Consider the following 12,290-nt stretch of genomic DNA (forward strand, 5'->3'; position numbering starts at 1 on the left):
CTCTCCTTTGGGAAATGTTCACTGGAAAGTGTAGGGATAGACTCCTCACACTCTCTGGAAAAGATGCAGAATCTTATGACCTCATGAAGAGTACCCTGATTGAGGGCTTTGGATTCTCCACTGAGGAGTATAGAATTAGGTTCAGGGGGGCTCAAAAATCCTCGAGCCAGACCTGGGTTGATTTTGTAGACTACTCAGTAAAAACACTAGATGGTTGGTTAACTGGAAATGAAGTGTGTGACTATGTTGGGCTTTATAATTTGTTTATGAAAGAACACATTTTAAGTAACTGCTTCAATGAAAAGTTGCATCAGTATCTGGTAGACCTAGGTCCAATTTCTCCCCAAGAATTGGGAAAGAAGGCAGACCACTGGGTCAAGACTAGGGTAACCAAAACTTCCACTGGGGGTGACCAAAAGAAAGGGGTTACAAAAACTCCCCAGGAGAAAGTGGGTAACACTAGAAACCAAGAAAAAGAGTCCTCTGTAGGCCCCCAAAAACCAGAACAGGTGGGTGGGCCCCAGGACACAACCCAAAACAAAGGTGGGTACCAGGGTAAGAACTGGGATGCCACTAAGGCATGGTGCCACAACTGTAAACAGTCTGGGCACCACACCAAGGACACTTCTTGTCCCAAAAACAAACCCCAGAACAAAATTCCTGGGGTAACCAGTGTAGCCATGGGAGATGACTCCTCAGATGAGGAGGTCTTCCTAGCCTTCAACTGGAAACAGGGCCCAACAGGTGAGTTGGAGATTCCAGAGGGAAGTAGACACTTCCACCACCTACTGGTGAATGGAATCCCAACCACTGCCCTGAGAGACACTTGTGCCAGTCACACTATTGTGCATGACAGGCTGGTGCTCTCAAACCAGTACATCCCAGGTGAGACTGCCAGGGTAAGAGTTAGCCTAGACAGGGTCACTAAGAGGCCTGTGGCTTTAGTGCCCATAGAAGTGGGTGGCACTCTTAGCTGGAGAAGGGTAGTAGTCAGTACAGACCTCCCCCTTGATTGTCTCCTTGGAAATGACTACCCAGAGGTTAGTCAGAGCCCAAGAGAGAAACTGGTCCAGTGCCAGTCCTCTCCCAAGGATTCTGGAAGTCCTGCCTCTGCAGTAAATGCAAGCAGGCCCCAGAAGAAGAAGAAAAGAAAACAGAGTAGGAAGGGTGGACACCCTTTAGCCAAGGTTACAGCAAGCCAAGGAGATTCTGCTCCAGTAGGGGAGAACTCCAAAAATGGCCCTGATAAAGTCCAACCTGACCCACAAGAAGTCCTGGCTAGTCAGGCAACTGTTAAACCTGAGTGGGTGGCTCCTCAGCTAACAGAAGAAAGAGTGGAAGAAGGGTGTTTACTACCAGATGTGGTAACCCCCCACTCCAATACAGCAGACAGGCAACCTGAACCCAAAGAAGCCTGTAACTTAGCCCCTTCCCTTTTAGGTGAAGAGCTAAAGGTGTGGTTCTGGGCACTGACAGCTGTCAGTGGCCTCTGCTGGGTGTTAGCCTTTATGGCTGCACTATCCTTAGCATGGTGGTCTGACCCCATGCCAAATAGCAAGTTAGGCCCCCTGACCCTATTGGTCATGGTGGGGTTACTCCAGCTCTGGGTAACCTCTCTGGGTAAGCTAGGGGTGACCCTGGCCAAGATAAGGTTAGCAGAGGTGGACACCTCTAAGACCAAAATAGAAAGAATGGGTGGAGACATTGAAGAGGCAGACAAGAGGCAATTCAGACTAGGTCCTATCACTGTGGAAGTGGGTCAGTTCCCCAAAGGGAATGACCTGAACAGAAGGATGTAAGGCAGAGTAGGCCCTGCAACTAACCAGCCTATTTCTTCTACTCTTCCTCGCCTGACAGACTAGGAAGACTCTCCCAGCTTGGGCTGAGTCTCCTGGCCTGTGGGCTGGGGGGGGGCTTGTGTAAAGAAATGGCTCCCTGTTGCAGTTACCCCCCACTTTTTGCCTGATACTGATGCTGACTTGACTGAGAAGAGTGCTGGGACCCTGCTAACCAGGCCCCAGCACCAGTGTTCCTTCACCTAAAATGTACCATTGTATCCACAATTGGCACACCCTGACATTCAGATAAAGTCCCTTGTAACTGGTACTTCTAGTACCCAGGGCCCTGATGCCAAGGAAGGTCTCTAAGGGCTGCAGCATGTCTTATGCCACCCTAGAGACCCCTCACTCAGCACAGACACACTGCTAACAAGCCTGTGTGTGCTAGTGAGAACAAAATGAGTAAGTCGACATGGCACTCCCCTCAGGGTGCCATGCCAGCCTCTCACTGCCTATGCAGTATAGGTAAGACACCCCTCTAGCAGGCCTTACAGCCCTAAGGCAGGGTGCACTATACCATAGGTGAGGGTACCAGTGCATGAGCATGGTACCCCTACAGTGTCTAAACAAAACCTTAGACATTGTAAGTGCAGGGTAGCCATAAGAGTATATGGTCTGGGAGTCTGTCAAACACGAACTCCACAGCACCATAATGGCTACACTGAAAACTGGGAAGTTTGGTATCAAACTTCTCAGCACAATAAATGCACACTGATGCCAGTGTACATTTTATTGTAAAATACACCACAGAGGGCACCTTAGAGGTGCCCCCTGAAACTTAACCGACTGTCTGTGTAGGCTGACTAGTTCCAGCAGCCTGCCACACTAGAGACATGTTGCTGGCCCCATGGGGAGAGTGCCTTTGTCACTCTGAGGCCAGTAACAAAGCCTGCACTGGGTGGAGATGCTAACACCTCCCCCAGGCAGGAGCTGTAACACCTGGCGGTGAGCCTCAAAGGCTCACCCCTTTGTCACAGCCCAGCAGGGCACTCCAGCTTAGTGGAGTTGCCCGCCCCCTCCGGCCACGGCCCCCACTTTTGGCAGCAAGGCTGGAGGGAACAAAGAAAGCAACAAGGAGGAGTCACTGGCCAGTCAGGACAGCCCCTAAGGTGTCCTGAGCTGAAGTGACTCTAACTTTTAGAAATCCTCCATCTTGCAGATGGAGGATTCCCCCAATAGGGTTAGGATTGTGGCCCCCTCCCCTTGGGAGGAGGCACAAAGAGGGTGTACCCACCCTCAGGGCTAGTAGCCATTGGCTACTAACCCCCCAGACCTAAACACGCCCTTAAATTTAGTATTTAAGGGCTACCCTGAACCCTAGAAAATTAGATTCCTGCAACTACAAGAAGAAGGACTGCCTAGCTGAAAACCCCTGCAGAGGAAGACCAGAAGACGACAACTGCCTTGGCTCCAGAAACTCACCGGCCTGTCTCCTGCCTTCCAAAGATCCTGCTCCAGCGACGCCTTCCAAAGGGCCCAGCGACCTCGACATCCTCTGAGGACTGCCCCTGCTTCGAAAAGACAAGAAACTCCTGAGGACAGCGGACCTGCTCCAAGAAAAGCTGCAACTTTGTTTCCAGCAGCTTTAAAGAACCCTGCAAGCTCCCCGCAAAAGGCGTGAGACTTGCAACACTGCACCCGGCGACCCCGACTCGGCTGGTGGCGATCCAACACCTCAGGAGGGACCCCAGGACTACTCTACGATTGTGAGTACAAAAACCTGTCCCCCCTGAGCCCCCACAGCGCCGCCTGCAGAGGGAATCCCGAGGCTTCCCCTGACCGCGACTCTTTGAATCCTAAGTCCCGACACCTGGGAGAGACCCTGCACCCGCAGCCCCCAGGACCTGAAGGACCGGACTTTCACTGGAGGAGTGACCCCCAGGAGTCCCTCTCCCTTGACCAAGTGGAGGTTTCCCCGAGGAATCCCCCCCTTGCCTGCCTGCAGCGCTGAAGAGATCCCGAGATCTCTCATAGACTAACATTGCGAACCCGACGCTTGTTTCTACACTGCACCCGGCCGCCCCCGCGCCGCTGAGGGTGAAATTTCTGTGTGGGCTTGTGTCCCCCCCGGTGCCCTACAAAACCCCCCTGGTCTGCCCTCCGAAGACGCGGGTACTTACCTGCAAGCAGACCGGAACCGGGGCACCCCCTTCTCTCCATTCTAGCCTATGTGTTTTGGGCACCACTTTGAACTCTGCACCTGACCGGCCCTGAGCTGCTGGTGTGGTGACTTTGGGGTTGCTCTGAACCCCCAACGGTGGGCTACCTTGGACCAAGAACTAAGCCCTGTAAGTGTCTTACTTACCTGGTTAACCTAACAAATACTTACCTCCCCTAGGAACTGTGAAAATTGCACTAAGTGTCCACTTTTAATACAGCTATTTGTGAATAACTTGAAAAGTATACATGCAATTTTGATGATTTGAAGTTCCTAAGGTACTTACCTGCAATACCTTTCGAATGAGATATTACATGTAGAATTTGAACCTGTGGTTCTTAAAATAAACTAAGAAAATATATTTTTCTATATAAAAACCTATTGGCTGGATTTGTCTCTGAGTGTGTGTACCTCATTTATTGTCTATGTGTATGTACAACAAATGCTTAACACTACTCCTTGGATAAGCCTACTGCTCGACCACACTACCACAAAATAGAGCATTAGTATTATCTATTTTTACCACTATTTTACCTCTAAGGGGAACCCTTGGACTCTGTGCATGCTATTCCTTACTTTGAAATAGCACATACAGAGCCAACTTCCTACAGACACTGTAGGGGCATAGTGCTCATGCACTGGTGCCCTCACCTATGGTATAGTGCACCCTGCCTTAGGGCTGTAAGGCCTACTAGAGGGGTGACTTACCTATACTGCATAGGCAGTGTGAGGTTGGCATGGCACCCTGAGGGGAGTGCCATGTCGACTTACTCGTTTTGTTCACATCAGCACACACAAGCTGGCAAGCAGTGTGTCTGTGCTGAGTGAGGGGTCCCCAGGGTGGCATAAGATATGCTGCAGCCCTTAGAGACCTTCCCTGGCATCAGGGCCCTTGGTACCAGGGGTACCAGTTACAAGGGACTTACCTGGGTGCCAGGGTTGTGCCAATTGTGGAAACAACTGTACATTTTAGGTGAAAGAACACTGGTGCTGGGGCCTGGTTAGCAGACAATATACTCTTTATGGCTACCCTGCACTTACAATGTCTAAGGTTTGGCTTCAACACTGTAGGGGCACAGTGCTCATGCAACTATGCCCTCACCTGTGGTATAGTGCATCCTGCCTCATGGCTGTAAGGCCTGCTACAGGGACTTACCTATGCCACAAGCAGTGGGTTGAGGGCATGGCACTCTGAGGGGAGTGCCATGTCGATAGCCATTTTCTCCCCACCAGCACACACAAGCTGTGAAGCAGTGTGCATGTGCTGAGTGAGGGGATCCGATGGTGGCATAATACATGCTGCAGCCCGTAGAAACCTTCCCTGGCCGCAGGGCCCTTGGTACCTGGGGTACCAGTTACAAGGGACTTATCTGTGTGCCAGGGCTGTGCCAATTATGCGAACAAAGGTACAGTTTAGGGTAAGAACACTGGGGCTGGGGCTGGGGCTTGGTTAGCAGGATCCCAGCACACTTTCAATCATAACAAGCATCAGCAAAAGGTTAGGGGGTAACCATGCCAAGGGAGGAATTTCCCTACAATAGCTCTGAGCAGTCCGTCAATAACCTCCTTAGTTACCTTCCTCTGAGCTCAGTGTCTGTTCGCTTTTGAGTAGCATAGTGCTATAAAAGAGCTTTCATTGAATTATTTCTTCCTGTCAAAGAGCATAAGAGGAAGAAGCCTGCTGTCTGTCCTCCTCCCTTTTGTACTCTAGGTTAAGATGTGGATTCAGATGATCAGTTGGTTGACCTACTGTGTAGCTGTGGTGATACCAAAAGCTGCCAGAGTACTTTTTCATGGAGTGGCCAGTTGAGTAGAGCTTTAAGTGCTGTCTCTTAGTTCCTAGACACCATTAAAAGTGACTAAAAAGAAATGCTCCAAAACAAGAAAAATGTGGGCTTATAATATTTTTGACATCTGTTGAGCCAGGACTAGCCACCTAAGGCTAACTGACCAATGTGTGACCTCTGCGACCAAAAAATCAGGTTGGTCCCACACAGACCTTTTGCAGCCCTAAAGGAGACTTCAGTGAACCCTCATGGTAAAAGTATTCAGCTTTGGTCCACTCTGCCCTGCTATGACTTAGACTTGTCCTCTTGGATATTTTGATGTTTTTAAGCTTTAATAAAAAAATTAAAAAAAAAAAGTTTCAAGGAGAAGACTCTGAATGTGCAAAGGTGCAAAAAAAAGATCCAACTGGCAAAGGGACTTTGTGGGTGCAAAATGTAAAGTTTCCTGCTCGTAGCTTTTTCTGCCAAAACCAGTGCCTTCGGCAAGTGGGCGTTGTCCAATGACTGTCTGACTTTGTTGAATTCATCTGTCAGCTTTGCCCTGCTTGGAAAGATTCCTACTTCCGTAAACGAAGACTAAAATAGGAAGTTAAATCTTTGACTGGGTCGCCCCACTGTGTTTACCCGACCTCTGTTGCTCTGCAGTCACTCAGCTTGCCTTTTGATTAGGCTTTGCTTTGACTTTTTAATAGTTTTAGTACTATGAATAACTAAGTCATTTTTCATTATATAAGCTTGTCTTATTTGTACCATAACTATGAAGCTTGAACCCAGGATTATTTGTTAAATCTGTGTTATTTGCCAGGCAAGATTTTGTACCTATTACTTGTGAAGGACATGCAACCTCTCCTACCAATAACCAATTTTCTTACAAAAAGTAAGTAACCATTCCTGTTTGATAGATTTTTTTTGATGTTTGATCAAAACATCCAGTTTGCTGATTTTTATCTTACATTTGGACATTCAGCAGCCACTTTTCTGATCTGTGTTTTGACAGATATCCAGCTCTAATCTTTCTGGGTGTGTTTTGCTTCCTTCAGATGGGGCCGTTGGAAAGATATCCTGTCCCATGGGCGGTTTAAGCGACGAATGTCAGAAAGAGATGTGGAGATCATCTGCCGCACTATCTTGGTTTATTGCCTGTTGCACTATCGCGGGGATGAGACCATCAAGAGCTTCATCTGGGACCTGATCAGCCCACTTGAAAATGGGCAGTCAAAGGAACTGCAGAACCACACTGGTAATTGTAAGACCTAATGATGGGCATTGATGCTCACCACCTACAGATCATTGATATCAAGCGTATTGTGTTGAGAGAGAGAGAGATAGTGTGCGTGTGGGAGTGAGTGTATGGGTGTGCAGGTGTGCGCATGTGTACTGAGTCATTGGTCCTAGAGGAGCAAAGCTCTGAATCGGTTTCCTACTCTCCTTACTTCCTACTTTTGTAGATTAAAGGCTGTGTATCTATGTACCAATTACGCTTAACTGTACCGTCCTATAGGTGATAATCTGTATGTTCGATGGCATCTGTCGCTGTAGATACGCATGTTCTGCAATAGCTCGCCATCTGGTGTTGGGCCGGAGTGTTACAAGTTGTTTTTCTTCGAAGAAGTCTTTCGAGTCACGGGACCGAGTGACTCCTCCTTTTGTCTCCATTGCGCATGGGCGTCGACTCCATCTTCGATTGTTTTTTTTCCGCCATCGGGTTCGGACGTGTTCCTGTCGCTCCGAGTTTCGGAACGGAAAATTAGCTAATTTCGGAAGATTTTCGTCGGTATTGTTGCGTTCGGGATCGGTGTACTTAGATTCCACACCGCATCGAAGAGCTCCGGTGCCCTTCGGGGTAGTTTTTCGATCCTCCGTCGGGGCCTGGTCGGCCCGACCGCGTGCTGAAGAACGCCGATGGAACGGACCCCGTTCCGTTTCTGCCCCAAATGCCACAATAAGTACCCTTACACAGACCAACACTTGGTCTGCAACCTGTGCCTGTCACCTGAGCACAGCGAAGACACCTGCGAGGCCTGTCGTGCGTTCCGGTCCCGAAAAACACTCCGAGACCGTCGAGCCAGAAGACTTCAGATGGCGTCCGCACCGACAGCCCAACGGGAGTTCGAGGAACAGGAAGAAGAAGGTACCTTCTCGATCCAAGACTCAGACTCCGAAGGATTCGACGACACATAAACCGTGAGTAAGACGTCGAAAACCACACAAAGAAACATTTACAAGGCCCAGGGGACGCCACTGCCACCAGGCCATGGCTCGACCCATAAATTCGGTGACCGACCGTCGGCACCGAAAAAGGCCCAAACAGTGCCGAGATCGTCCGACTCCGGTCGAGACACCGGCACGCAGCCTTCTCGGGACCGAGAAAGTGCTGGAGACAAGCCTCGACACCGAGATGCCGGTGTGGACACGGCTCGGCGCCGAGACAGCGGCACCGAAACAGATCGACGCCGAGAGGTTTCGGCCCCGAAAAGGAAAAAAGTCACCTCGGAGCTGAAAAAACACGCAGACAAAGTTTCGACGCCGAAACAAACTGCAAGCGACCCAGCTTCAGGCTCTTATACAGAAGAGCACTCGCTAACCTCCCAAATGCAAAAGCATAGGTTTGAGGAAGAGCTACAAGCAACTGATGTGGACCATACGCAAAAGCGTATCTTCATTCAGCAGGGGACAGGAAAGATAAGCACCCTTCCCCCCATTAGGAGAAAGAGAAGGTTGGAGTTCCAGACGGAACAAGCACCACAACCAAAAGTGGTGAAAAGAGTTACACCACCACCCTCTCCTCCGCCCGTGATTAACGTTTCACCAGCACAAACTCCATCTCACTCCCCAGCTCACACCACCATGAGCCAGGGTGATCAAGATCAGGACGCATGGGACCTATACGACGCCCCAGTGTCAGATAACAGCCCGGAGGCATACCCTACAAAGCCATCTCCACCAGAAGACAGCACCACGTACTCTCAGGTGGTGGCTAGAGCAGCACAATTTCATAACGTAAGCCTCCACTCAGAACAGGTCGAGGATGATTTCTTGTTCAACACACTCTCCTCCACCCACAGCTCCTACCAAAGCCTGCCTATGCTCCCTGGTATGCTCCGGCACGCAAAAGACATATTTAAGGAGCCGGTCAAAAGTAGAGCAATCACACCAAGGGTGGAAAAGAAGTATAAGCCGCCTCCTACGGACCCGGTTTTCATCACTACACAGCTGCCACCAGACTCTGTTGTTGTAGGAGCAGCTAGGAAAAGGGCCAACTCTCACATCTGGAGATGCACCACCCCCAGATAAAGAAAGCCGCAAGTTCGATGCAGCTGGTAAGAGAGTCGCAGCACAAGCTGCAAACCAGTGGCGCATCGCGAACTCCCAGGCACTACTTGCGCGCTATGACAGAGCCCACTGGGACGAGATGCAACATCTCATTGAACATCTGCCCAAGGACTTCCAAAATAGGGCAAAACAAGTGGTTGAGGAGGGACAGACCATCTCCAACAACCAGATACGTTCCTCCATGGACGCTGCAGATACAGCTGCACGGACAATTAATACATCTGTAACTATCAGAAGGCATGCATGGCTCCGAACGTCTGGATTTAAACCAGAGATTCAACAAGCAGTTCTCAATATGCCTTTTAATGAAAAAGAACTGTTCGGTCCAGAAGTGGACACAGCGATTGAGAAACTCAAAAAAGATACGGACACTGCCAAAGCCATGGGCGCACTCTACTCCCCGCAGAGCAGAGGGAATTACAGCACATTCCGTAAAACGCCCTTTCGAGGGGGGTTTCGGGGTCAAAGCACACAAGCCAGCACCTCACAAGCAACACCGTCCACTTACCAGGGACAGTATAGAGGAGGTTTTCGGGGACAATATAGAGGAGGGCAATTCCCTAGAAATAGAGGGAGATTTCAAAGCCCCAAAACCCCTACTACTAAACAATGACTCACATGTCACTCACCCCCTCCACACAACACCAGTGGGGGGGAAGAATAGGTCATTATTACAAAGCATGGGAGGAAATCACTACAGACACTTGGGTTCTAGCAATTATCCAACATGGTTATTGCATAGAATTTCTACAATTCCCTCCAAACATACCACCAAAAGCACAAAATTTAACAACACACCATTCCAATCTCCTGGAGATAGAAGTGCAGGCACTATTGCAAAAGAATGCAATCGAATTAGTGCCAAACACACAAATAAACACAGGAGTTTACTCACTGTACTTTCTGATACCAAAGAAGGACAAAACGCTGAGACCAATCCTAGACCTCAGAGTAGTGAACACTTTCATCAAATCAGACCACTTCCACATGGTCACACTACAAGAAGTATTGCCATTGCTAAAACTACACGACTACATGGCAACTTTAGACCTCAAGGATGCTTATTTCCATATACCAATACACCCATCGCACAGTGTAGGAAGTTGGCTCTGTATGTGCTATTTCAAAGTAAGGAATAGCATGCACAGAGTCCAAGGGTTCCCCTTAGAGGTAAAATAGTGGTAAAAATAGATAATACTAATGCTCTATTTTGTGGTAGTGTGGTCGAGCAGTAGGCTTATCCAAGGAGTAGTGTTAAGCATTTGTTGTACATACACATAGACAATAAATGAGGTACACACACTCAGAGACAAATCCAGCCAATAGGTTTTGTTATAGAAAAATATCTTTTCTTAGTTTATTTTAAGAACCACAGGTTCAAATTCTACATGTAATATCTCATTCGAAAGGTATTGCAGGTAAGTACTTTAGGAACTTCAAATCATCAAAATTGCATGTATACTTTTCAAGTTATTCACAAATAGCTGTTTTAAAAGTGGACACTTAGTGCAATTTTCACAGTCCCTAGGGGAGGTAAGTATTTGTTAGGTTAACCAGGTAAGTAGGACACTTACAGGGCTTAGTTCTGGGTCCAAGGTAGCCCACCGTTGGGGGTTCAGAGCAACCCCAAAGTCACCACACCAGCAGCTCAGGGCCGGTCAGGTGCAGAGTTCAAAGTGGTGCCCAAAACACATAGGCTAGAATGGAGAGAAGGGGGTGCCCCGGTTACGGTCTGCTTGCAGGTAAGTACCCGCGTCTTCGGAGGGCAGACCAGGGGGGTTTTGTAGGGCACCGGGGGGGACACAAGCCCACACAGAAATTTCACCCTCAGCGGCGCGGGGGCGGCCGGGTGCAGTGTAGAAACAGGCGTCGGGTTCGTAATGTTAGTCTATGAGAGATCTCGGGATCTCTTCAGCGCTGCAGGCAGGCAAGGGGGGGATTCCTCGGGGAAATCTCCACTTGGGCAAGGGAGAGGGACTCCTGGGGGTCACTTCTCCAGTGAAAGTCTGGTCCTTCAGGTCCTGGGGGCTGCGGGTGCAGGGTCTCTCCCAGGCGTCGGGACTTTAGGTTCAAAGAATCGCGGTCAGGGGAAGCCTCGGGATTCCCTCTGCAGGCGGCGCTGTGGGGGCTCAGGGGGGACAGGTTTTGGTACTCACAGTATCAGAGTAGTCCTGGGGTCCCTCCTGAGGTGTCGGATCTCCACCAGCCGAGTCGGGGTCGCCGGGTGCAGTGTTGCAAGTCTCACGCTTCTTGCGGGGAGCTTGCAGGGTTCTTTAAAGCTGCTGGAAACAAAGTTGCAGCTTTTCTTGGAGCAGGTCCGCTGTCCTCGGGAGTTTCTTGTCTTTTCGAAGCAGGGGCAGTCCTCAGAGGATGTCGAGGTCGCTGGTCCCTTTGGAAGGCGTCGCTGGAGCAGGATCTTTGGAAGGCAGGAGACAGGCCGGTGCGTTTCTGGAGCCAAGGCAGTTGTCGTCTTCTGGTCTTCCGCTGCAGGGGTTTTCAGCTAGGCAGTCCTTCTTCTTGTAGTTGCAGGAATCTAATTTTCTAGGGTTCAGGGTAGCCCTTAAATACTAAATTTAAGGGCGTGTTTAGGTCTGGGGGGTTAGTAGCCAATGGCTACTAGCCCTGAGGGTGGGTACACCCTCTTTGTGCCTCCTCCCAAGGGGAGGGGGTCACAATCCTAACCCTATTGGGGGAATCCTCCATCTGCAAGATGGAGGATTTCTAAAAGTTAGAGTCACTTCAGCTCAGGACACCTTAGGGGCTGTCCTGACTGGCCAGTGACTCCTCCTTGTTTTTCTCATTATTTTCTCCGGCCTTGCCGCCAAAAGTGGGGCCTGGCCGGAGGGGGCGGGCAACTCCACTAGCTGGAGTGTCCTGCTGGGTTGGCACAAAGGAGGTGAGCCTTTGAGGCTCACCGCCAGGTGTGACAATTCCTGCCTGGGGGAGGTGTTAGCATCTCCACCCAGTGCAGGCTTTGTTACTGGCCTCAGAGTGACAAAGGCACTCTCCCCATGGGGCCAGCAACATGTCTCGGTTTGTGGCAGGCTGCTAAAACTAGTCAGCCTACACAGATAGTCGGTTAAGTTTCAGGGGGCACCTCTAAGGTGCCCTCTGGGGTGCATTTTATAATAAAATGTACACTGGCATCAGTGTGCATTTATTGTGCTGAGAAGT

The 12,290-nt window shown here is 49.8% G+C and overlaps 1 protein-coding gene across 6 annotated transcripts in view; it reads left to right on the top strand.

Moving 5' to 3' along the window:
• CHD8 (chromodomain helicase DNA binding protein 8) overlaps positions 1-12,290 on the top strand; it is a 1,013,809-nt gene that overhangs the window by 410,005 nt on the left and 591,514 nt on the right. For 4 of the 6 annotated variants that reach the window (XM_069238270.1, XM_069238269.1, XM_069238274.1 and 1 more), the window contains exon 22: positions 6,824-7,029. In XM_069238270.1, coding sequence (XP_069094371.1) covers positions 6,824-7,029 — 206 coding nt within the window. The remainder of the gene's footprint in view (positions 1-6,823; positions 7,030-12,290) is intronic. The other 2 variants (XM_069238271.1, XM_069238273.1) reach the window with 1 other exon arrangement.

This window comes from Pleurodeles waltl, chromosome 6 (genome assembly GCF_031143425.1).
Source record: "Pleurodeles waltl isolate 20211129_DDA chromosome 6, aPleWal1.hap1.20221129, whole genome shotgun sequence".
NCBI lineage: Eukaryota > Metazoa > Chordata > Amphibia > Caudata > Salamandridae > Pleurodeles > Pleurodeles waltl.